Here is a 25,371-nt window from a genome sequence, read left to right on the forward strand (position 1 = left end):
ACAAATAAAAACAATATAAATTGAAAGATACAAGCAACATGGTTATAATAATAAGTGGAAAGAGATAAATACTAGTAAGGAAGAGAAGAATAATAGTAATACATTATTTGACAGTGTTGTGGGAATTAGTTGTTAAGCAGAATGATGGCATTCGGGGGGAGGGAAACATCATCAGAGCTGATAACTTTCAAGAGTGACTAACAATGATGATGTTATTAGTTTGGGTCATGAAACATCTGCAAGAAAGCAAGAAAGCTCAGAGGGAACCAAGGATCCCTCATTTCAATCCTGAACAACAAATATTCTCTATTGGCATTTTTTTATGAAGAAATGTATAAGAGGCTTCTAGATATCAATTAATGTAGATAATTTCCTTTCTCTAATCAAAGAAGTTAATTTATCCATTTCAACTATTCTACCAAATTCACCAGCCATTCCTCCATAGTGGGTTGAGTGGGAGGCGGGAGCCTTATCAGTGGAGAGTTGAGACTAATAGACCCCACAATGGAACTAAGAGGCCAGGATTGTGTGGGAGATGGTGGTATGATGTTCCTGCTTGCAAAGAGAAAGGTGACAGGAGAGATTATGTAAGCAAAGCAATGAATTGACCAAGAAACCCTGATTGGGTTGGCAGGATAGGAAATATTTGATTGAAAGGGGAAAGGATGGCTAAGCACTGAAGATACCTACACATTTTTTTTTTCCAAAATGAAATTGGAAAAGAGAATCTATTGCACAAGAAAGAAAATTTTTGGAAACATTCCAAATCTCTGGATTCAGGGCTGGTATGCAAGGCCCAATAAAACACCCTGAGGATGGAGATAATAATAAAATATTTACTTCTGACCAAAAAAAAGATGCTCAGGAATATTTTTTCGCCTCAAGCCCAACCGCTCTCAAACCAACAAGTTTTACATACATTTTTGCAACAAGATACAAAGTAAAAACAAAGCTTTAAATTGTACAGCCTTCAGCCATAAAGTGATAAAGTAGGCATAATTCAGGATTCCCAGAATCCAAGACGCCCAGTCAATGATATGCTTGCCCTGCCTTTCACTCTATATCTACACTAATTTCATGTAGTTATAAAACAAAAAGGCAACTGAACATCCCATCTACATCAACTTCAGTCAGTCAGTCAATCAGTCAGTGAGTCAGTCAGTCAGTTACTTAGAATGCAGTTGTCAATTTTTCCATTGGGTTAGACAGCAAAAAAACTCCTTGGACATTTTTTTACCAAGAGTATACCATATTTTTTGGAGTATAAAATGCTCCGGAGTATAAGAGGCACCTTAGTTTTTGGGAAGGAAAATAGGGGAAAAAAAATTCTGCCTCTGCCTACCAAGTATTCATCTGGCTAGCATCCTTAGCCTGGTCAGCTTTAGCACAGATTAGTTGGCTGGTTGTGAGCGCGCACTGGGGCTGATAAACAGCTTAAAAAGCACAGCTGATTGTCAGAGGGAGCCCCACTTAGTAAAGTAGGTGAAGCGTGGAAGCAGTAAGACAAGGCAGTAACTTTGGCAAAATGGGTTGCCATTTTGGGCTCCGTGCCTTTCATTTTCAGCCTCCAAACGCTCCATTTGAGAGCTGTTCATGGCTGCGGGGATCGTAAAAAGCACATCACCGCCCATCACTACCCAAAAACATGATTTGCAGAAGCCAAAAATGGGGCATGCTGAAGCCTAAAACACGATGCAGAGGCCGAAAACACAATGTGCACAGGCAGCGATCACTAGCGATGTGTTTTGGCAATCCCCACTGCCTTGAACGGCTCTCAAACGGAGCATTTGGAGGTTGAAAACAAGAGCCATTGTCTGTGGCAATCTCTGCAGCCAGGAAGAGTACGTGCTGAGGCCGAAGGGTGGGGGGCGGCAGGTGGGTTGAGCTACATTTGGAGTATAAGACGCATCCCAGTTATCAACCTCTTTGATGGGGAGGGAGTGCATCTTATACTCCGAAAAATAAGGTAACATTACTGAAGATTCCATGTAGGTACAGGAGAAAAGCCAGTTCTAATGATTTCCTGTCAAAATAGCATAGGAAAACTTCCCTTTCCCCCCCTGGACCTCCCTTTGTCCATTGTCCACCATGAATTTGCACTTTCTTTGTTTTGGGAACAGTCTATCTGCCTCAGACTTCCCCAGCTGGTGACCTTGAGATATTGGATCCGTCTCAGACTTCCAGTTGACACACTTGCATTCCAAATTTCCTTCCCAAGCCTCCCTTACATTCCAAGGCCTTCCCTTTCCTCACCTGTTATAGTTGTCTGGTTTCAAGCAAGGCCAGTTCCTGAAGATGAAACTCAAATACTTTGGCCACCTAATGAGAAGGAAGGACTCACTGCAGAAGAGCCTAATGCTGGGAACGATTGAGGGCAAAAGAAGAAGGGTGTCCTCCTGGACTCACGGCTGTCTTTGGAAGAGCACTTGACGGCTGTGGCCAGGGGGACTTTTTATCAGGTCCTCCTGATTCACCAGTTGCGTCCCTTTCTGGATCAGGACTCGTTAAATACGGTCACTCATGCTCTCGTTACTTCCTGCCTGGACTACTGCAATGCTCTCTATATGGGGCTCCCCTTGAGGAGCACCCGGAGGCTCCAGATGGTCCAGAATGCGGCCGTGCGGGTGGTTATGGAAGCGGCGTGGGTCTCCCATGTGACCCCCCCTCCTGCGTGAGCTGCACTGGCTCCTGGTGGTCTTCCAGGTGCACTTCAAGGTTTTGGTTACCACCTTTAGAGCGCTCCATGGCATCTGACCAGGGTATTTACGAGACCGCCTTCTGCTACCAATAGCCTCTCACCGACCAGTACACTCACATAGAGAGGGGCTTCTCAGGGTGCCGTCGGCCAAACAGTGTCGACTGGCGGCCCCCAGGGGGAGAGCCTTCTCTGTGGGGGCACCTACCATCTGGAACGAGCTCCTCCCAGAGATACATAGGATCCTGGATCTCTGCACGATTTGTCGTGTTCTCAAAACATTTTTATTTCAGCAGGCTGGCCTGGCCTAATTCTCCCTTTTAAATTTTTAAATCGTTTAATTTGTTTTGTAAATTGGGTGTTTTAAATTTGTTTTCGGCCAAAATATTTAATAATTTTAATGGACTTTTAATGTTTGTATTATCTTGGCTGTTCACCACCCTGAGTCCTTCGGGAGTACAGCGGTATAGAAATTTGATAAATAAATAAATAAATAAATAAATAAATAAATAAATAAATAAATAAATAAATAAATAAATCTTAGCTATGCTGTCATCTCAGTTGATGTTTGAAGGGTGATCCACAGGAAATTTGGTGTATTTTTCAGTATTTGAAAAGAGCAAAATAGCATTTACCATAAAGCAGATCTCAGGATTCCAACCGATGCCCTAATTAAATCATGAGCCTCGAGCCAAGCTTCAAAAGAAATCCAATTATTTATTAGGAGCTTCATGTCAGCACGTTCCAAGTGAAGCCAACTCTGACCCTACGTAATTTACGTTCCAGCTCTGACCCTGTTTTCCCCCTCCCCCTAAGGTGTGTCATCAGTCACATTCTCCATCGAAGCAATTTTGCGGATTGTAGAGATCATCCTCTCTGGCCACTGTGGATAACCATGGAGACAGCCTTAACAGAGATATGGCTGGAATGTGCTTTTGTTTTGACTTACATACTGCCTCACCGCAACTACAGAGTTAGTTTTCCCATCCCCCTTGCCAATGGAAACTCAAGAGCAGGCCAGAGATTCTTTCTGAGTTGACAGCAGATTTTTCTTCCATCAGATTCACTGTTGGAGTGAAACTTTTGATGGAGTGGATGAAAGTTGACAAAGATACGTACAGGAAAGAAGGGCAGGAGAGGAAAGAGGTGGGGAGGGGAGGGAAGGGAAGGGAAGGGAAGGGAAGGGAAGGGAAGGAAAGGAAAGGAAAGGAAAGGAAAGGAAAGGAAAGGAAAGGAAAGGAAAGGAAAGGAAAGGAAAGGAAAGGAAAGGAAAGGAAAGGAAAGGAAAGGAAAGGAAAGGAAAGGAAAGGAAAGGAAAGGATTAGGTTTTTTTGGAATCTTCTTTCCTGGATGGAACCATTACTAGGGACAATCAACATTCATGATTTGCACGAATGGATGGATAGATGGATGGATGGACATCTGGACATCTATTTGATTTGTTTGCATTCAATTCCAGACAGATGCATAACAGCTCACAATAAAAAAATAAAGGATCCACCATAAAACATAATGTTCTGAATAATATGGAATGCACAGTAAGTCTAAGGCCACATCAGCATCATAATGTTCAAAACTCCACATTAAGAAAACAGTAAATTTATCATATCAAACGCACAACTTTATAAAACAAACCAGTCACATATAATAGCATAAAAGAAAAACAATTGGAAATCATCCCAGCAGAATGATAGGTGTCCCAAATGCCCACAGAACAATTTGGTTGTGGATGCTTTCTGGGAATCCACTACGTTGAGTTACATTGGGACTTTTTCAGTCGGATCCCAGTTCTCCCTGCAGGGAGGACTTTGCAAAACTCCTACTTCCCCAGCTAATTATTAGAATGATAGTGATTTCTTTCTTGCCTTCTTGCTAAATGTCAAGGGATTCTTTTTCCCTCTGGAAATTGTCTGAAGGAGGTCAACAGCCTCAGCAGCAACACATTCAGAATCAGGAAAATTAGTGTATAAGTTGTCTTGTCACCGTGGAAAGCTGGACTGAGCTTCATGGACACCAGGAGCTCTGCTTCTGCATTGGTCCAGTTTCCATCATTGGGGAAGTTCTCTCTGGACTTCATATTATATTAGAAAAGTCAGTCTTGCAGCAATCTGCTTTCAACGTCTCCAAATGCTTCTGCTCTCCTGATTCTGAGATCAGATGCAAGGCAGGGAATTCCTTTGGCTAACCCAAAAATGAACCCACTGCTTCTGCTTCTGATGGAGCTTTTGTTACCCCAGGCAGCCTGTGGGATTCTTGGCACCAAGTGCTTCTTAACTTTGGAAAGGGATGCAAGAGACCCACTCAATCATTACAGGCCAGGAGATCATCTCATCGGTGGGCTCTTCTCTGCAACAAATATTGTAGAACCTGAGCTGAAGAATTTCAGTTTGAGTCCTTCTAAAAAGGTTCATCAGTAAGTCTCATGATGTTGATTGATATTATGTTACGATTCCTTTGAGGAAAAATGGGGACGGAGGAAGGCAGTGAGGTTTATTTTATTTTATTTTTTTATTTTATTTAGTTTGTCAAACATAGACATTAACAAAGGAGATAAGTACAAATAAATGGGGATGGTAGGACAGGGATGGTAGGCACGCTGGTGCGCTTATGAATGCCCCCATACAGACCTCTTGGGAATGGAGTGAGGTCCACGGTAGACAATTTAAGGTTAAAGGTTTGGGGTTTTGTGGAAGTAACCACAGAGTCAGGTAGTGCATCCCAGGCATTGACCACTCTGTTGCTGAAGTCGTATTTTCTGCAATCGAGTTTGGAGCAGTTTACCTTAAGTTTGTATCTATTGTTTGCCTGTGTATTATTGAGGTTGAAGCTGAAGTAGTCATTGACAGGTAGGACGTTGTAGCAGACAATTTTGTTTACTATGCTTAGGTCAGACCACAGTCGGCGTAGTTCTAGGTTGTCCAAGCCCAAAATTTCAAGCCTGGTGGCATAAGGTATTCTGTTGTGAGCAGAGGAGTGGAGGACTCTTCTCATGAAATACCTCTGGACTCGCTCAATTGTATTAATGTCCGATATACAGTGTGGATTCCAGGCAGACGAGCTGTATTCGAGAATTGGTCTGGCAAAACTTTTGTATGCCCTAGTTAACAATTCAATAAGAAGTTTCGCAAAATTAGGTTAACAACTCTTAATGTCTTTTTGGCAATGCAGTTACAGTGAGCTTTAGGGCTTAGATCATTTGAGATGTGTACTCCTAGGTCCTTAACAGAGTGAGGTTAATTAGTTAGTTAGATCGACAATCACATCTGTATACAAACAGCATGAAGTGGAACACATTCAGCAGATGAAACAAAAGCAAGCTTTAATGTGCAGCACCCTTGTCCAACTGATCTCTACATGGACAACTTGTTTTCATCTTTCAAGGTGATTAGCTTGGGAAGTCATGGTTATGGTCTCAGCATGGCCATCAAAGAAAAGGACAGGAGGCTCTAATTGGTCAATTGAGAGAAAAGGCTGATTTCTTTTCTGAGTCTTTCCTAGAAGATAGCTCTCTATCAGAGGCCCCTTTGGATGAGATGGGTGGCACATAAATATATTATTATTATTATTAGCATCTGGTGTTGCTACAGTAGGCAGGAAACTACAATGCTATTGCATAATGTGTACTGGCCCTTTGAGGGAATCTCAAATCCTGGTTCCTACATGGTGAGGTCCATGCAGATTTCTGAACTACATTTTGAGACATGGTTTGCCAAAATCTTTTCCTGGGATGTTTTTTTTTTTTAATTGAAAAAGTTTTTCAAATACAAATTTTCCCCCTTTCCCCCCCTCCTCCCTAACCCCCCCTCGCCCTCCCCTCCCCCTGTGGCTTCTTCAAAGTAAAACCCAAATTCATAACAGATTATATAATACTTTACCATCCTCTTGCTCCATCCCCCATATGCTGACCCTTTCTTTCTAATAATATTATTATATCCCCCTTATATTATACATTTCAAAATAACATTCTACTATAACATTATATAATAACTCCTAATTTAGCATAGTAATATTATTATATCCCCCAATTTAACAATTTCTACTCATAATCTACTCTTTTTCTCCTCCCCTATACATATATCTCTTAAATCAAATCTTTTTTGTATATTAATATGACATTTCAAAGCAACCTTCCACTATAAAACTATATAATAGATCCTAATTTAACATTTATTCAATTCATAGTCTGCCCATTTCCTCCACCCCCATAGATATATGTCTTAACTCAAATCTTTTACATATATTCATATCTAAACATAATATCCCTTTTCTTCAACTTAGCAATCAATAAGCTAACCTATCTCCACCCACTTTCCTACAGGACTACCATACATAATAGTTCTTAATATCTTTATTCTTCTGCCCACACCACTAAGAAGTATTCCCTTATATAAATAAAATCCTCAAATGACTTTAAGGTTGTAATCCATATAATATCTTCTGTAGTGTCTTTCAGATGGATTGTTAACTCCATCACCCATATTAGGGTAACATCACATCCTAATTCCAACAGTATGTTCGGTATCTTCAATTACCATCTGCCCCCATCAACAATAGATGTCTTGATATATAAAAAACAACCACCCGAGTGACTTTATATTTGTATTCCATATAGTGTCTATAGTAGTGTCTTTCATCTAAATTATTAATTCCAACCACCGTAATAGGGTAACAACCAGATCTTCTGCGTGCCCCAATCCCATAACACTCTTGCCTTGTAGCTCAGCATAAACGTAATACATTTATCAAAGAATCCAAAATAGATAATTCCAATCCATTCAGTTTAAGGCCCTTTTCACATCCCAAAAGTACAGCACTGCAGAGGTCTGTCACTCTCCTCAGGATAATATAAATCAATACTTTGCCTCAGCTATCTTTTCATATATTCAATCATCTCTTAAATAACTGGCATTGCACTGTTGTTTAGTTTAAAAGTTTTTGTTTTTGTAAGACCTGCTTCTTCTTTTCTTGACTTTTTGTGGGTTAGATCTCCATCCTGATTTCCTTTCTATAAATTGTCTATCAACTATTTGGTTTTCATGCTGATCTATAACTTGATCTTGTTGGTTTTGCTTTTGTGGCTTAAGTCTCCATTCTGGTTTCTTTTCTATGAGTTGTATGTCAACTGATTGATTTCTATGCTGATCTGTAACTTGATAAATCATCAGATTAGAATTCAAAGCCGCCTCTCTTGTATTTATAAATAGTCCAGCTGTAACCTCTGAAGGAGAATCCAGAAGCGGCTCATCTACAAAGTCCTCTGTAACTTGTTGTTTTTCCATTACTTCCATCTCATTCTGCTTATCCTGAATTTCTATCTCTTGTTGATTTTGCTTTTCTTTATTCCAATCATGTATTATACATGAAGATGTTGAACCCAATTTAAGAACCTTATAGTAAAATTCTTCCGCTTTTTCAACAGTATTTAGTTGGTATCTTTCTCCTTGATATCTCAATATTATGCCAACTGGGACATCCCACCTGAATGAGATGTTTTGTTTCTTTAGCTCAGTCACCAAAAATCTGAATTTCTTTCTATCTTTTAATATCTTGGGCGGCAACTCTTTATATATCCAGATATTTCTTCCATACAATTGTAGAGTGGAATTAAAAGATTTTTGCACAATATCATTTCTTATTTCTTTATCTGTAAAATAAATCACCACATCTCTAGGCAATTGCCTTTGCTTTGCAAGCCAAGAATTTATTCTATAGGCCTTGTCAATCTGACAAGATACCTCCTCTGGATGAATCTTTAAAATCCCAGCCAGAACTTCAGCAGATATTTTTCTTCAATCATCTCTATTATTTTCCTGTAACCCTCTCATTCTAACCGCAAATTCCGTGAGCCTGTATTGCATCATTGTAACTTCTTTTTCAATCCCTTGTTTTATATTTTCTGCATTGTAAGTCTCATGATCAGCTTCCTTTTTAGACTTTACTTCAGAGCTATTGTCTTGAATATTTATCAAATCATTTTCCATTCTTTGTATTTTCTTGTTCAAATTATAAATCTTATCATCAACTTCCTCCATTTTAGACTCTAATAACTTGATATTTGTATCCATCTTTATAACTATTTCTGAAAAAGCATTAGTCACTGTTACAATCTTTCGTTGTAAGTTATCATACTTTAATTGTATGAATTCTTTAATTTCCTGCTTAAATTTTTCAAAATTCTGGTTCACAATCTCGTCATGTCTTGCCATTTCCTTCAAAACAAATTCTTTTAAATTAAAACCATTCTTCTGAGTCTATAAACTCAAAACTTGTTCACATAATTGTAAATGGGGGAAATCCCCCCCCCCGCTGCTTGTTTGTCTGGCTTTGTTAATTTTAACTCGATCCTGCCACACAGACAAACTCTTTTTAAAGAAAGAGAACTTCTCTCCAAACAAGATCAATATCAAATCTCCAAGAAAAAAAGAAACTTAGAATAGAAATTTTTCTTTTCTCTATTCTAGCCAGCACTGTTTGTTCTGCTACTTTGTAACTTGTTACGGAAGGACTTTCACTTTCAGCTACTTCTCAAGCCTCAGCGGTTGCCATTTTAAGCTTTTTTTTTTCCTTCACTTAGAAATGCTTATAAAATCGTTAAAAATACTTGCAATTTAGAGTCCCAAGTCCAGATCTCATCCTCTTTAATTAAGCAATCTGTTGTTTTTCGTTGAAAGGTTTGATCTCGTCGCCTGGCTCTGCAAAAGGCAGAGGTCTCCCGAAGCCCGGAGCAGCAGCGAAGGAAATAGGGAGCCTCATCCTGCTTTGTCCCCAAGAGTAAAAGAAAAACTCTGGGGACTTCGCAGAGGGTTCTACCTGCCCTCACCTGCTCTATCTCACATTTCCTTATGGAAATGGAGTTTTTCGAGCCACCTTTCAGCTGTAAAGGTGGCTCTTTACGGGCGACGGGGCTGGCGGTCCCAAGGGACCGTCTGACAGCGACGGAAGTCAAACCGGAAGCCTACTTTTCCTGGGATGTTTTTTGACTTCTCAAACTGAGGTTGAGCGAATAGTGCAAGTGACAACAGTGCCCAGATTGTCTGGAGTGTGTCTGTTTTGACTTTCAAATAATCTAAGTAGAGAAGAGGAACTTTGGGGACAAAAACCTGTGCAGTCACAATAGCACATATGAAATGCATTAACAGAATAACAGAGTTGGATGGGAAGATCTTGGAGGACTTCTAGTCTAATCCCCTGTGCAAGCAGGAGACCTTATACCATTCCGGTCCAATCTCTTCTTAAAAACCTCCAGTGAAGGAGCATCCACAACTTCGGGAAGGAAGCCCTTCCACCAGTTAATTGCTTTCACTGTCAGGAAATTTCTCCTTAGTTCTAGGTTGGTGATTTGACTGAATGTAACATCATGGAAAAATCCATGTATCTTTTCAGGAAAACAGGTGTGTTGTACTGGAAAATTCTGTCCTTCCTTTTTGCCATTCAGGAAATCAACAAAGATCCTCTTCTCTTGCCCAACCTCACCCTGGGTTATAACCTCCATGACAACTTTCGAGACAGAATAATGACTTTGGATGGTCTGTTGGATTTGCTTTCGACTGGAGAGGCCAATGTTCCCAACTACAGCTGCGGAAGGAAGAGAAACATGCTGGTTCTCCTGGAAGAGACCAACTCTGACATATCCATCCTCATGGCTGCCATATTGGGCATCTACAAAATCCCACAGGTATAGAGCCAGTGAATGGCTGCAAGTTTATTCCAGAGCAGTTCAAAAAGATATTCTCCTTAGAAATGTTAATTAAGCACGGATTAAGATGAAGAATTAATCTTTAATTTAATTTAATCTTTAGCACCGGAAAAGACACCTAGAGAGTAGTTGGAGGGCCAGTCGTACTGAATCTGATGGGACACTGGTAAGATCTCATATTAAGAATTACCTAGTGGCGATAAAAGCAGCGAAATGCACTTATCTTGCTGCTCTTATTGCATCATCAGATAACCGCCCGGCCGCCCTGTTTAGGGTGACCCGCTCCCTGCTCCATCAGGAAACGAGGGAGGACCCCTTGGAGGGAAGAGCCGAGGATTTTGTTCAGTATCTGTATGACAAAATCACTCAGATTCGGGAAGATCTGGACTCCGACTGGGTAGATCCAGCGGGGATGACGGAGGCAGGTCCTGAGAATGTTATCTGGGATGAGTTTGATTCTGTGACCCCTGAGGACATGGACAGGATTCTGGGTAGACTGAATGTGACCACATGTTTGTTGGACCCGTGCCCCTCCTGGTTAGTGCTGGCTTCCCGGGAGGTGACGCGAGGCTGGCTCCAGGGGATTATAAATGCTTCATTGGGCGAGGGTGTCTTTCCCGCTGCCTTGAAAGAGGTGGTGGTGAGACCTCTCCTCAAGAAGCCTTCGCTGGACCCGGCAATATTGGCTAACTATCGTCCAGTCTCCAACCTTCGCTTTGTGGCGAAGGTTGTTGAGAGTGTGGTTGCACGACAGTTTCCCCAGTACCTGGATGAAACGACGTATCTACATCCATTCCAGTCGGGTTTCAGGCCTGGGTACAGCACGGAAACGGCATTGGTCACGTTGGTGGATGATCTCTGGAGGGCTCGGGACAGAGGTTTTTCCTCTGTCCTGGTTCTATTAGATCTTTCAGCGGCTTTTGATACCATCGACCATGGTATCATGCTGCACCGGTTGGAAGAGTTGGGGGTGGGAGGCACCGTATTACGGTGGTTCTCCTCCTTTCTCTCAGACCAGTTGCAGTCTGTGTTGACAGGGGGGCAGAGGTCGACCCCGAGGCCCCTTATATGTGGGGTGCCACAAGGATCAGTCCCTTCGCCCCTTTTGTTCAACATTTATGTGAAGCCGCTGGGTGAAATCATCCGTGGTTTTGGGGTGGAGTACCATCAGTACGCTGACGACACCCAGCTGTACATCTCCACCCCAGACCACCCCAACAATGCCCTTGAAGTGATGTCCCGGTGCCTGGAGGCCATACGGATCTGGATGGGGAGAAAAAGGCTCAGGCTCAACCCATCCAAGACCGAGTGGATGTGGTTTCCGACGTCCCGATATAGTCAGCTGGTGCCATCACTGACTATTGGGGGTGAAGCATTGGCCCCCACGGAAAGGGCTCGCAACTTGGGTGTCCTCCTGGATTCACAGCTGTCTTTAGAAGAGCACTTGACGGCCGTGACTGGGAGGATTTTTCATCAGGTCCGCCTGATCCGCCAGTTGCGTCTCTTTCTGGATCGGGACTCGTTACACACGGTCACTCATGCCCTCGTCACCTCCCGTTTGGACTACTGTAATGCTCTCTACATGGGGCTCCCCTTGAGGAGCACTTGGAGGCTCCAACTAGTGCAGAGTGCGGCCGCGCGGGTGGTGATGGGAGCAACGTGGCGCTCCCATGTAACGCCTCTCCTGCGCGAGCTGCACTGGCTCCCGGTGGTCTTCCGAGTGCGCTTCAAGGTTTTGGTTATCACCTTCAGAGCGTTCCATGGCTTAGGACCTGGCTATTTGCGGGACCGCCTGCTGCCACCAATAGCCTCCCACCAACCAGTACGCTCCCATAGAGAGGGGCTCCTCCAGGTGCCGTCGGCCAAACAATGTCGACTGGCGGCCCTCAGGGGGAGAGCCTTCTCTGTGGGGGCACCGACGATCTGGAACGAGCTCCCCCCGGAGATACGGAGGATTCCGGATCTGCGTACCTTCCATCACGCGCTTAAGACGTTACTATTTCATCAAGCTGGCCTGATCTAAACTTTTCCTCTTTTTAAATGGGAATTTTAAATTTGGTTTTAAATTATTGGGGTTTTAAAATGGTTCAGCCAAATTTATTTAATGTGTTTTATCTCTATTTTAAATTTTGTATCTATATGTTTTATTTTATGGCTGTTCACCGCCCTGAGTCCTTCGGGAGTAGGGCAGTATACAAATTTAATAAAATAAAATGAAATGAATGAAAATGAAATGTCATCTTTCAGTCTCCCAGAGAGACAAGAACAAATATTGTTACAACCATAATTAAATTGAAATTGAAAATAAATATTGACTTGTAATATTTCACGTTGCTCAGATCTTGCACTATGCAGGCTCTGAGGAAGCATCAGCTTTTCAGAAAATGAAATCTGGATTTCTTCTTAACATCCATTGTTGACAGTTACGTTTTCTGCATTTCTGATCCCCTATTAAATCCACCAAGTAGGCTGGAATATTCCAGCCACTACCTAAGCTCTGACATTATCTTTTCAGGATCTAATAAGTCTTCTTCTTCTGCCATTTCCGTCATCGGACATTGGTGATCATGTGGGCAAATCCTATTTTTGTCAACAGCCACATGAAAAAATGCTGCTGAGTTTTGTCCAAAGCAGTCCATTAGGTTTTGAAGCCACAATGTTCTTCTTCTGCCTGGACGTCGTTTGCCTTCAATCTTTCCCTGGAGGATTAAGTGAAGGATGCCATATTTTTCTGCGTGTCGCGTCATGTGTCCAAAATATTTTAACGTTCACTTTTTAATGGCTTTGATGATTTCCCTTTGCTTTCCCAGGTGGCTTATCACCTCCTCATTTGTGATTATTGTTAACCCAGTTTATACGTAACAGCCGTCTGTAAATCTACATTTCAAATGCTTCTCATTTCTTCAACTGGTTTTCTGTCAGAGACCAACTCTCTACTCCATAGAGCAGAATAGTAAAAACCCCCAAATAAAACATAAATCTCCTTTTTTTCCCCTCCAGATCAGCTACACTTTTATTTCACCGGTCCTGAGTGATAAAACTCAGTTACCTTTTTTCTACCAGACCGTCCCCAAGGAAGGTGCTCAAAACCTGGGGATTGTTAAATTGCTGCTGTATTTTCGATGGACATTCATTGGCGTCTTTGCTGCAGACACCGATAATGGAGAACATTTCATTAGGACCTTCATTCCCGTGCTGGCTCAGAATGGCATCTGTGTTGTTTTTTCACAAATCGTATTATTAAAAGATGAGAACTTCAAGCATCTGATTTCTGTTTTCAACCTGTGGGCCCAAATCAATGTATTCATTTATTACTCAGAGTTTACGTTCATCGAGGGAGCCTTTTTCCTAGAAAAGATATTAAATTCCTTGCGAAAGCCTATTGAAGGGAAAGTTTGGATCACAACCGCTTTGTGGGATCTCACCATTGAATTATCATATAATAGTTTCTCTTTCAGATACACCCATATTATTTTTTCTTTTCTTATCCAGACCAGCCAAAAGGCCAAATTTGACGATATGGATTTCTATCTTTTTATGAAAGGATTTATGACTAAGAAATTTCACTGTTCATATGGGAAGCCTGCCTTGTCTGTGAAAGGCTGGACAAGGTGTACAGAGAAAGAGAACTTGGAAACTCTACCAAAGCAGAAGATTGACAGCATCTTTTCTCTAGATAGCTCTTTAACTTACAATGCCATCCAGATTGTGGCACATGCCTTAAATATGGTCAATTCACCCCAATCCCAGAGGACAAGGATGGAGAGAAAAGACAAGGTGAAAGTTGAAAACATTCAACCATGGCAGGTATTTCCTTATCGGTTCCATGTATGTTGCTAAGGGCGACATCTAGATGATGAATATCATGAAACACTCTTTGAGAAATGTCATATACATTGAGAAAAAAATACCTTTTATGAATCATTTTCTTTCATAAGATCCCTTGTCCTCCTCTTTCATATATATATAGAGCTGATGGTAGCACAGCAGACTAAAGCCTGTTATTAACATTCAGCTGCCTGCAATTACTGTAAGTTTGAATCTCACCAGGCTCAAGGTTGACTCAGCCTTCCATCCTTTCTAAGATAGGTCAAATGAGGACCCAGATTGTGGGGGCTCGCACGCACACACAAACACACACACACACACACACACACACACACACACACACATATATATATATATATATATATATATATATATATATATATATATATATGCATATTCTTTCTAGCCAGGTTTTACCTACGTAAACTAAGTTGTTTTGCAGCTCTGGTTGTGTGAAATCTCATTCACAAGCTTCAGGGCTTTTTTTTTTTTTTTCTGTTGACAAACTGCAACTCTGTGTTGCTCTCTGGGAGACTCAGATAGCTATTTCTGCCTTATAAGGCTTCGTCGGTGAGCCACACCCACTTCTCAGATATTCCCCCTGTAAAGGTACAATGTGTCTTTTTCTTTTTCGTAGGCTTTTATGTGCATATTCTTTCTAGCCAGGTTTTACCTACGTAAACTAAGTTGTTTTGCAGCTCTGGTTGTGTGAAATCTCATTCACAAGCTTCAGGGCTTTTTGTTTTTTTCTGTTGACAAACTGCAACTCTGTGTTGCTCTCTGGGAGACTCAGATAGCTATTTCTGCCTTTTAAGGCGTCATCAGTGAGCCACACCCACTTCTCAGATATCCTCCCTGTAAAGGTACAATGTGTCTTTTTCTTTTTCGTAGGCTTTTATGTGCACATTCTTTCTAGCCAGGTTTTACCTACGTAAACTGAGTTGTTCTACAGCCCTGGTTCTGTGAAATCTCATTCACAAGTTTCTGGGCCAGAATCAATATTCAAGCTTTCCCTCAGAATCAGTGTTCAAGCTTTCTTCAGATAACGAGCAGATGGAAGAGTCAATTATAAATATTGACATTTGCTTCCCAATTTCCGAAAGCCAATTCATAACACAGGAAGTTTATAAGAAGAGATTAATTAACCATTTCTCCGAAGTGTTATAGGTTTCCTGCCTAAGCTGGGGGTTGGACTAGAAGACCTCCAAGGTCCCTTCCAACTTAGTTATTAAATCATTATATTTCCAGGACTGAGTTGTACAAACTGATGCTGTGTCTTCTACAATAAGGAGACATTTTCTGACAGTGTGAACAATCAATCAGTAGAACAGCTTGCCTTCAGAAGTTGTGGGAACTCCATCATTGGAAGCCTTCAAGAAGAGATTGGACTGCCATTTGTCAGAAATGGTGTAGGGTCTCCTGCTTGGGTAGGGGGTTGGACTAGATGACCTACAAGGTCCCTTCCAACTCTGTTAATCTATCTCTCTTGTGGAATCAAAACACAGGACCCAAAATAAATAATGAAAGCTGACTGCGTTGTTTGTTATTCAATGTGCACAGAAGAAACTCTCCAAATAATGTTAAGATAAATATCTGTAGACAAAACGATGTATTTATAGCTATGCAGGACATCTCAGGGAGGAGGGGAAAACTCATGGATAAGCAACAGATAATGTAAGCAAATATATTTGTAGGTAATGGATTTCCCTTCTCCTGCCCTTCTGCCATCTGCTTATCTTCAAGAGAACTAAGGGGAGAAATAAAACCAGAAAACAAGAAAATATGAGCTAGTTGGGAATGCCAGATGTTGGAAAGAAAACATCCGGAATTGGTACCTGAAGGATAAATCTATGCAGATTGTCCTGAGAAGGAAACGGGCTGCAGCTCAATTAGCCAAATTCCTTATATCTCTGTACATCAACTTGTTTACATGATTTCATTTGTGTAAAAACCTCATTCCTTATATTCTGTAGCTTCACCATTTCCTGAAGAATCCTCAGATCTACAACAACACCATAGAAGGAATGTATTTGGATAGAAATGGAGATTTGATGGCTGACTTTGACATTGTGAACTGGGTGTTGTTTCCTAATAAGTCGACCACCAGAGTGAAATTTGGGAGTCTAGACAGAGAAGGAACCATTGGAGTCAAATTCAGCATCAACAAGGAAGCTATCACGAGCCCTCAGTGGCTCAATCAGGTAGAGGAAGAGGTGTCCCATCTCTTTACCGTGTTTCCCTGAAAATAAGACATTCCCTGATAATAAGTCCAATCAGGTTTTTGAGCGCATGCACTAAAATAAGCCCCCCGCCCCAAAAAAATAAGTCCTCCCCAAAAATATAAAAGTACATGCACAGACAGTCCTCGCCATTTCCTCTAGTTAGGCTTAGGGAGACAGAGCTGGAAATCAGCAAGAGGAGCCCCGTCTTGCTACACACACTCCAAAATAATAAGACCTCACCAAAAATAAGGCCAAGCGCTGATTTTGGGGTTTAAAAAAATATAAGACAGGGTCTTATTTCTGGAGAAACACTGTACTTTTGTCCAACATCTCAATCAATGTACCCCACCATCCGAAACTATATATAAGACCGACTGCCTTCAAATTCATGCTTCAGAATTATATTCTTTCATTTATAACCAGCAAAGGAAAAGATGCTTTATGACTTATAAAGTAGAAGACTTTGGTCTGAGGACATAGAGGGAAAAAATGTGGAGATGGAGGGAAATGTAAGTAGAATTTAAGAGGAGGGGAGAAGTAAATTCAATTGAGTTACTCATGTTCATTTGGACATGTATACATTCAAGAATTTGACCTTATTTGGTAGAAGAAAAGTGCAAAACCCATCATATTGAAGAATTTCAGTATTGTAATTTCTCCTCCATATGATCTGTTTTTCCAAAAGTTTCTCTGACAGCCTTCCAGAGACAGTCCTCCAAAATGGAAGCATGTCTGACTATCATGCTTCCAGTTTCAAGAGTAACTTTCTAGAAAATTCTCTGGAGTGGCCACCACAACATGGCCCAGAGGAGAAACAGAATGGTCCACTTCTAATCCATTTTGCACTTGCCTCTTTTGTTGGTCCCTGTAAGGTCCTGCCTCTCCAGTCCTCTCAAGAAAGCAGTATTCATGAAACAAAAGCCATTTCAGAAGGAAACTTTTATTGGAAGATTGTGATAGCAAGAGATCTAGGCAGGAATTAAGTTTCCCACTCAAAACAGTAAAGTGCAGACAGAGCCCCTCCCAAAGCCCAATACATCACCAAGCCAATCGTGAAGTATAAAAATACTATGAGATACTCAGGCTGAGGAGGTCATAAATGCCGGTCTCCAAGGCAACGCTGCTGCTCTTCTCTGGAGATGAGATAAGCTATGGGACCTGACAATCCCATTCCAACACTATAATTCATTTCATAACTAATCAGTTTTGCAGATGCTTCTGAATGCAAATTCTGCTCACTTTCAGCCCTTGCCTCACTCCCAGTGTGTGGAGCCTTGTCAACCTGGCTATTTCAAGGTGGTTCAGGAAGGAAAACCAATCTGTTGCTACAACTGCGTCCCTTGTGCAGAAGGGAGAATTTCCACCCAAGAAGGTGGGTGAATGGGAATCAAAAGAGCCCTTGGGATAGGAGCAAAGGTTCCTGCAGACCTTTTCTAAGAAGACATTTCTAAAATCTTCTAACTATTGGGGGGGAGGGACTATTAATTTAATTATCAGAATTAATTTCATCAAGTATATAACAATAATATGAGCTGGGAGAATGCATTGGAATGAGAGGTTAAGTGTAGAAGAAGCCAAGCAGCTATCAAGAAGCATATGTGACTTTGTGAAGGATCAGTTGAAGTGACATGAAGCAGCCCATTGTTTCACCATGACAAACAGAATGATGTTGCTTCTACAGTATGAAGCTCTCCATTGAGATAAATTAATCTCCAATGTCTGGGTTCCAAGTAACACCCCCAATGAGAGAAAACTCCGAGGCTTGACCTTCCTCAAAGTTACATTTTATTGAAGATGTCATATTGGCACATCTGGGAAAACCCAAATCTGAAAGCTTCCAGGTTCTCCTCACCCAAAGGAAAGTTCAAGTCCCTGCCCAACACCCACAAGTCCATCACATATCCCAATCCAAACACCATGCTGACTGGAGATGCCTCCCACTTCTAACCCTCCAGGTTCAGAGCAAGATGTCCTTAACTTTCTGAGAAAGGAATGTTATTATGACTACCGGTATATTTCACCCATGCTCCATACAATCCCCCCATCACAGTTTCCCACTGTAGTAAATGTGGCAAGCCTGAAGATCCAATGAAAAAGATGGGATCCAGGCCTGACAGCCAACTCACACAGGACCTACTCAGTAATCTTGCCATCTCCTCCATTCCAGGGTGGACTCGGGATAGACACATTTCTGTCTATCCATCTTTCTCCAAAGTATCCAAGGAGTAGGCAAGCATGATCTGTGATTCCTGCGGAGTAGCTATTTGGGGGAATACATTGCTACCGGAGAGGAATCTCTCCTCATTATGGCGATTAGAGAGAAAACCAGGCAACTTTATCTGCCCCTTTTTAATCATTAACCATTGGGATTTGGTGGGACAAAATGAAAGCAATACAATATTGAACAATATTGTTCAATATTTTGTTCAATATTGCTGCTATTCAAAACTGCTATTGCAGTTGAACAATATTGCTATTGAATTTCAATCTGATCCTCCAATTAATGGGTAATGGGACAAATCAAACTCCAGTTTGGAAAACCAGAATATTCCAAACTTGTCAAGTTGTCTAATCCTAGTCCATTAGAAACCTTCCTACATAATGTAGATCAGGGGTGTCAAACTCAAGGCCCATGGGTTGCATCTGGCCTGTGATGTGGTGCGATCCAGCCCATGGGGCCCTCCTGGTCTACCCAATGAGAATAGGAAATCTCAGGCTAGCATGGCTTCAGCCTGGTCTACCCAATGCAAAGAGGAAACATGCTAGCAGTTTGGGGAGTGGTGTCAAGCTGGCCACACCCACCCAGTCAGCCACGCCTGACCCTCCCCTCCCAGGTCAACCATAGCCCTGATGCAGTCCTCAATGAAATTAAGTTTGACACCCCCTGATGTAGATGGTTGTCCCTTCTCCACTTTTGCTTCCTAGAATTGTCTCCTCTCAAATTCTGCCCCTAATCTAGATACACTTTATCAACTTGAGACACATACTAATGCAAAGAAGCACAGGTATACACATACTCCTAATTTTTTCTCTCTGCCTCCCATCCCCTGCAGATGAATTCACACACAAATTCAGATGTGGGCTTCCTGATTTCAAAATCTAACTCCCATCCTATAAATTCATGGTAAATATTACATTTGTCCTCTATAGATGCAGACCACTGCACCAGATGTCCAGACAATCAATATCAGAACAAGCATCGAGATCAATGTATCCTCAAAACTGTCACTTTTTTGTCCCATCAAGAGTATTTGGGAATTATTCTTACTTTCTTTGCCCTATTCCTGATCTTAATCACAGTTTTAATCTTGGGAATCTTCATTAAATTCCAAGAAACTCCAATTGTCAAAGCCAACAACCGGGACCTCTCCTATATCCTCCTGGTCTCCCTTCTTCTTTGCTTCTTGACTTCCTTTCTCTTCATTGGTCGGCCAAGGAGAACCACCTGCCTTCTCCGACAAACAATTTTCAGCATCATCTTCTCAATTGCCGTGTCTTCTGTCTTGGCTAAAACAGTCATGGTGGTGCTGGCCTTCCTGGCCACAAAGCCAGGAAACAGAGTGAGAGGGTGGCTGGGCAAGAGTCTGACCAACACCATCATCATTTCTTGTTCCAGTGTCCAGGTTGTCATTTGTTTCACCTGGTTAGGAGTCTTTCCTTCATTCCCTGATTCTGACATGTATTCCCAGCCTAGAGAGATTGTTCTGCAGTGCAATGAAGGCTCTGTCACTATGTTTTATGTTGCCCTTGGTTACATGGGTTTTCAGGCTGCCATTTGCTTCAAAGTGGCCTTCCTGGCCAGGAATCTTCCTGGGTCCTTCAACGAAGCCAAGCTGATCACCTTCAGCATGCTGGTCTTTTGCAGTGTCTGGATCTCCTTTGTGCCTACCTATCTCAGCACCAAAGGGAAATTCACGGTTGCTGTGCAGGTCTTCTCCATCTTGGCTTCCAGTGCTGGGCTGCTGGGTTGCCTCTTCATCCCTAAGTGTTACATCATTTTGCTGAGGCCAGATCTGAATACAAAGGAACATCTGATGTTCAAAATTGAAGTAAAAAAGTGATGCTGATGGATGTTCTGGGGATATAATTCCCACCCAATATAATTCTCACCCATTGGGTACTTTTCAGGAGAAAACACTATCAGGCTGCTTTTTGAAATGATTTCCTGCTTAAGCCTAATTTCCATGTTTTTATGTTTCTGTGTCTGGTAGTATTATTTACATTTTGGGCTTCATTATTAGCCTTTAAGTGAGGACGTTAATAGAATTTTAGTCTGGCAGTGTTGACCTCCTTTCAGATTTTAGGAAAGCATGTTTTTCTTCTGTTTTTTCATGGGGGAAAAACACCCCTTTCAACAACTGAATCTTAGTCAGTGTATTCTGAAAGTAATTAAATACACTTGCAAGTTTTAAGTAAGATACTAATCCATCTTGGAAAGAACATGATGTAACCCATAAATTTACCACACGTGGAAAGTGATCTGTAATCAATGTTTTCTATTTTCACTTGTCAAATGTAATAAATGTCTTTCGTTCTTTCATTGGTTTCTTTCTGATGTATCACATGTACCAAATTTTTGTATCATTTGTTTCTGTACCTTATTAAAAGACTTGAACTTCCCCCATTCCATAAATGCTTTTCACTGTGCCTGCGATTTGTGTTTTTGGGTAGGGCTGAACCAGTGGTGGAATTCAAAATTTTTGACTACCGGTTCTGTGGGTGTGGCTTGGTGGGCATGGCAGGGGAAGGATAGTTTAAAATCTCCATTCCCTCCCCACTCCAGGGGAAGGTTACTGCAAAATCCCCATTCCCTCGCAATCAGCTGGGACTCAGGAGGCAGAGAATAGATGGGGGCGGGGCCAGTCAGAGGTGGTATTTCCTGGGTCTCCAAACTACTCAAAATTTCCCCTACTGGTTCTCCAGAACCGGTCAGAACCTGCTGAAACCCACCTCTGGGATGAACTGATTACTTTTCCAAAAGGAAAAAGTGTTTTTAATCTCTCAGATTCAGAGAAATGAGGCCAAACAATCGGGGAAAATAAAGCTGCAACATAAATGGTTGTCACCTTTTTTTTTTTTTTTTTTTTGAAACCAAGGGACATTAATTCACTAATAAAATATTTATAATTATTAAGATCTACCAAACAGGTAGAAGAAAGTATTCTTTCCCCCTATAATCTATCCTGTCTAACAATCAAAACTATAGATCATTTCTTTTTATTTGTGGGGTCCTTGGTGCTCCCTATGCGTGCTTGTTTTCTTGCAGATGGTTCATGTCCCAAACTAGGTAAGATAGAATAGAATTCTTTATTGGCCAAGTGCAATTGGACACTCAAGGAATTTGTCTTGGGTGTGTATGCTCTCAGTGTACATATGGAGAATAAAAGACATTCATCAAGAATAAAAAGATACAACACTTAGTGATAGTCAAGGTTACTAATAAGCTATCAAATAATACTAGGAAACAAATAAAAACAATATAAATTGAAAGATACAAGCAACATTTTTATAGTAATAAGTGGGAAGAGATAAATACTAGTAAGGAAGAGAATAATAATAGTAATACATTATTTGACAGTGTTGTGGGAATTAGTTGTTAAGCAGAGTGATGGCATTCGGGGGGAGGGAAACATCATGAGGGCTGATAACTATCATGAGTGACTAACAATGATGATTTATCTATTTATTTATTTATTGGATCGATTTATATGCCACCCTTCTCCGGAGACTCAGGGCGGCTGACAATGCGCTAACCAATAGCCTTCATACGTTTGTATATATCTGCTTAGTAGGGCTTTTGCCCCCCCCCCAAGCAGTGTTCTATTTTATACAAAGTCATTTTATTGCCCCAACAATCCGGGTCCTCATTTTACCTACCTCAAAAGGATGGAAGGCTGAGTCAATCTTGAGCCTGGTGAGAGTTGCACTTGCAGTAATTGCAGGCAACTGGTGCTACTTAATAGCACTTTAGTCTGTTACACCACCAAAGCTCTTATGATGTTATTAGTTTGGGTCATGAAACATCTGCAAGAAAGCAAGAAAGCTCAGAGGGAACCAAGGATCCCTCATTTCTATCCTGAACAACAAATATTTTCTATTGGCATTTTTTTTTAATGAAGAAATGTATAAGAGGCTTCTAGTTATCAATTAATGTAGATAATTTTGTTTCTCTAATCAAAGAAGTTAATTTATCCATTTCAGGTATTCTACCAAATTCATCAGCCATTCCTCCATAGTGGGTTGAGTGGGAGGCGGGAGCCTTATCAGAGGAGAGTTGAGACTAATAGACCCCACAATGGAACTAAGAGGCCAGGATTGTGTGGGAGATGGTGGTATGATGTTCCTGCTTGCAAAGAGAAAGGTGACAGGAGAGATTATGTAAGCAAAGCAATGAATTGACCAAGAAACCCTGATTGGGTTGGCAGGATAGGAAATATTTGATTGAAAGGGGAAAGGATGGCTAAGCACTGAAGATACCTACACTTTTTTTTTTCCCAAAATGAAATTGGAAAAGAGAATCTATTGCACAAGAAAGGAAATTTTTGGAAACATTCCAAATCTCTGGATTCAGGGCTGGTATGCAAGGCCCAATAAAACACACTGAGGATGGAGATAATAATAAAATATTTACTTCTGACCAAAAAAAAGATGCTCAGGAATATTCTACGCCTCAAGCACAACAGCTCTCAAACCAACAAGTTTTACATACATTTTTGCAACAAGATACAAAGTAAAAACAAAGCTTTAAATTATACAGCCTTCAGCCATAAAGTGATAAAGTAGGCATAATTCAGGATTACCAGAATCCAAGATTCCTAGTCAATGATATGCTTGCCCTGCCTTTCACTCTATATCTACACTAAGTTCATGTAGTTACAAAACAAAAAGGCAACTGAACATCCCATCTACATCAGCTTCAGTCAGTCAGTCAATCAGTCAGTCAGTTAGTCAGTCAGTGAGTTAGTCAATTTGTTAGTCAGTCAGTCAGTCAGTCAGTCAGTCAGTCAGTCAGTCAGTCAGTCAGTCAGTCAGTTAGTTAGTTAGAATGCAGTTGTCAATTGTCCCATTGGGTTAGACAGCAAAAGAAACTCCTGGGACATTTTTTTACCAAGAGTATACCATATTTTTTGGAGTATAAAATGCTCCGGAGTATAAGAGGCACCTTAGTTTTTGGGAAGGAAAATAGGGGAAAAAAAATTCTGCCTCTGCCTACCAAGTATTCATCTGGCTAGCATCCTTAGCCTGGTCAGCTTTAGCACAGATTAGTTGGCTGGTTGTGAGCGCGCACTGGGGCTGATAAACAGCTTAAGAAGCACAGCTGATTGTCAGAGGGAGCTCCACTTAGTAAAGCAGGTGAAACGCGGAAGCAGTAAGACAAGACAGTAGCTTTGGCAAAAGGGATTGCCATTTTGAGCTCTGCGCCTCGGGTTTTCAGCCTCCAAACGCTCCATTTGAGAGCCGTTCATGGCTGCGGGGATCGTAAAAAGCACATCACCGCCCATCACTACCCAAAAACATGAGGCGCAGAAGCCAAAAATGGGGCATGCTGAAGCCTAAAACGTGATGCACAGAGGCCGAAAACACAATGTGCACAGGCAGCGATCAGTGGCGATGTGTTTTGGCAATCCCCGCAGCCTTGAGCAGCTCTCAAACGGAGCGTTTGGAGGCTGAAAATAAGAGCCATTGTCTGTGGCAACCTCTGCAGCCAGGAAGAGGATGTGCTGAGGCCGAAGGGTGGGGGCCGGCTGGTGGGTGGGTCTACATTGGGAGTATAAGATGCACTCAAGTTATCAGCCTCTTTTGAGGGGGGGGAGTGCATCTTATACACTGAAAAATAAAGTAACTTTACTGAAGATTCCATGTAGGTACAGGAGAAAAGCCAGTTCTAATGATTTCCTGTCAAAATAGCATAGGAAAACTTCCCTTTCCCCTCTGGACCTCCCATTGTCCATTGTCCCCCATGCAGCTGCACTTTCTTTGTTTTGGGAACAGTCTGTCTGCCTCAGACTTCTCCAGCTGGTGATCTTGAGATATTGGATCTGTCTCAGACTTTCAGTTGACAAACTTGCATTCCAAATTTCCTTCCCAAGCCTCCCTTAGATTCCAAGGCCTTCCCTTCCCCCTACTGTTATAGTTGTCTGGTTGCAAGCAAGGCCAGATCCTGAAGATGAAACTCAAATACTTTGGCCACCTAATGAGAAGGAAGGACTCACTGGAGAAGAGCCTAATGCTGGGAACGATTGAGGGCAAAAGGAGAAGGGGATGACAGAGAACGAGGTGGCTAGATGGAGTCACTGAAGCAGTAGGAGTGAGCTTAAATGGACTCCAGAGGATGGTAGAGGACAGGAAGACCTGGAGGAGCATTGTCCATGGGGTCACGATGGGTCAGACACGACTTCACAACTAACAACAAACAACAAACAAGCAAGACTGCGTAGCTAGTCAACCATGACAGCAGTATTGCAGGCTAACTCACTGCTCATTCAGCAGGAGTTCGATCCTGACTGGCTCAAGGATGACTCAACCTTGCATCCTTCTGAGATCGGTAAAAGGATTATTAGGAGCAAGATGGTGACTCTGTAAAAAACTTTTTTTTCTGTCTCTGAAAGCCTCCAAAGCAGTTTCAGGAAAAAAAAGCCTCTGATGCTCTGTTCGGGGGCTTCTTTTCTAAAGCTTCATTTCTGATGCTTTTTTCAGCCTCTGAAACCTCCGTTTGAGAAGCTGGGCGGGGCTACATTCGGAGTATAAGAAGAACCCAGATTTTCACCCTCTTTTTTGGTGGAAAAAGGTGTGCCTTATACTCCAAAAAATACGGTACATAAAAAAATAAAATAGAGGAGATCCTGACTGTTGGCTTTCAGTAAGTGAGTTTTTGGGAATTAAATGATTCCCAAGATTAAGCCTGTTACCAAAAATAGAAACAAGGCAAA

At 41.6% G+C, this 25,371-nt stretch overlaps 1 protein-coding gene across 1 annotated transcript; it reads left to right on the forward strand.

Annotated features, from left to right (window-relative positions):
* The first annotated feature begins 504 nt into the window (after window positions 1-504).
* On the forward strand, window positions 505-20,502 carry LOC139309993 (vomeronasal type-2 receptor 26-like). Its single transcript, XM_070934175.1, has 6 exons — window positions 505-587; window positions 3,757-3,841; window positions 10,131-10,370; window positions 13,392-13,625; window positions 17,705-17,813; window positions 19,592-20,502. Exons 1-6 carry the CDS (start codon window positions 505-507, stop codon window positions 20,500-20,502), a joined length of 1,662 nt encoding a protein of 553 aa, XP_070790276.1.
* The last annotated feature ends 4,869 nt before the right edge of the window (window positions 20,503-25,371 follow it).

The sequence above is a fragment of the Pituophis catenifer genome, unplaced genomic scaffold (genome assembly GCF_029215685.1).
Source record: "Pituophis catenifer annectens isolate HBS135680 unplaced genomic scaffold, rPitCat1.0.hap2 SCAF_2, whole genome shotgun sequence".
In the NCBI taxonomy this organism is placed as follows: domain Eukaryota; kingdom Metazoa; phylum Chordata; class Lepidosauria; order Squamata; family Colubridae; genus Pituophis; species Pituophis catenifer.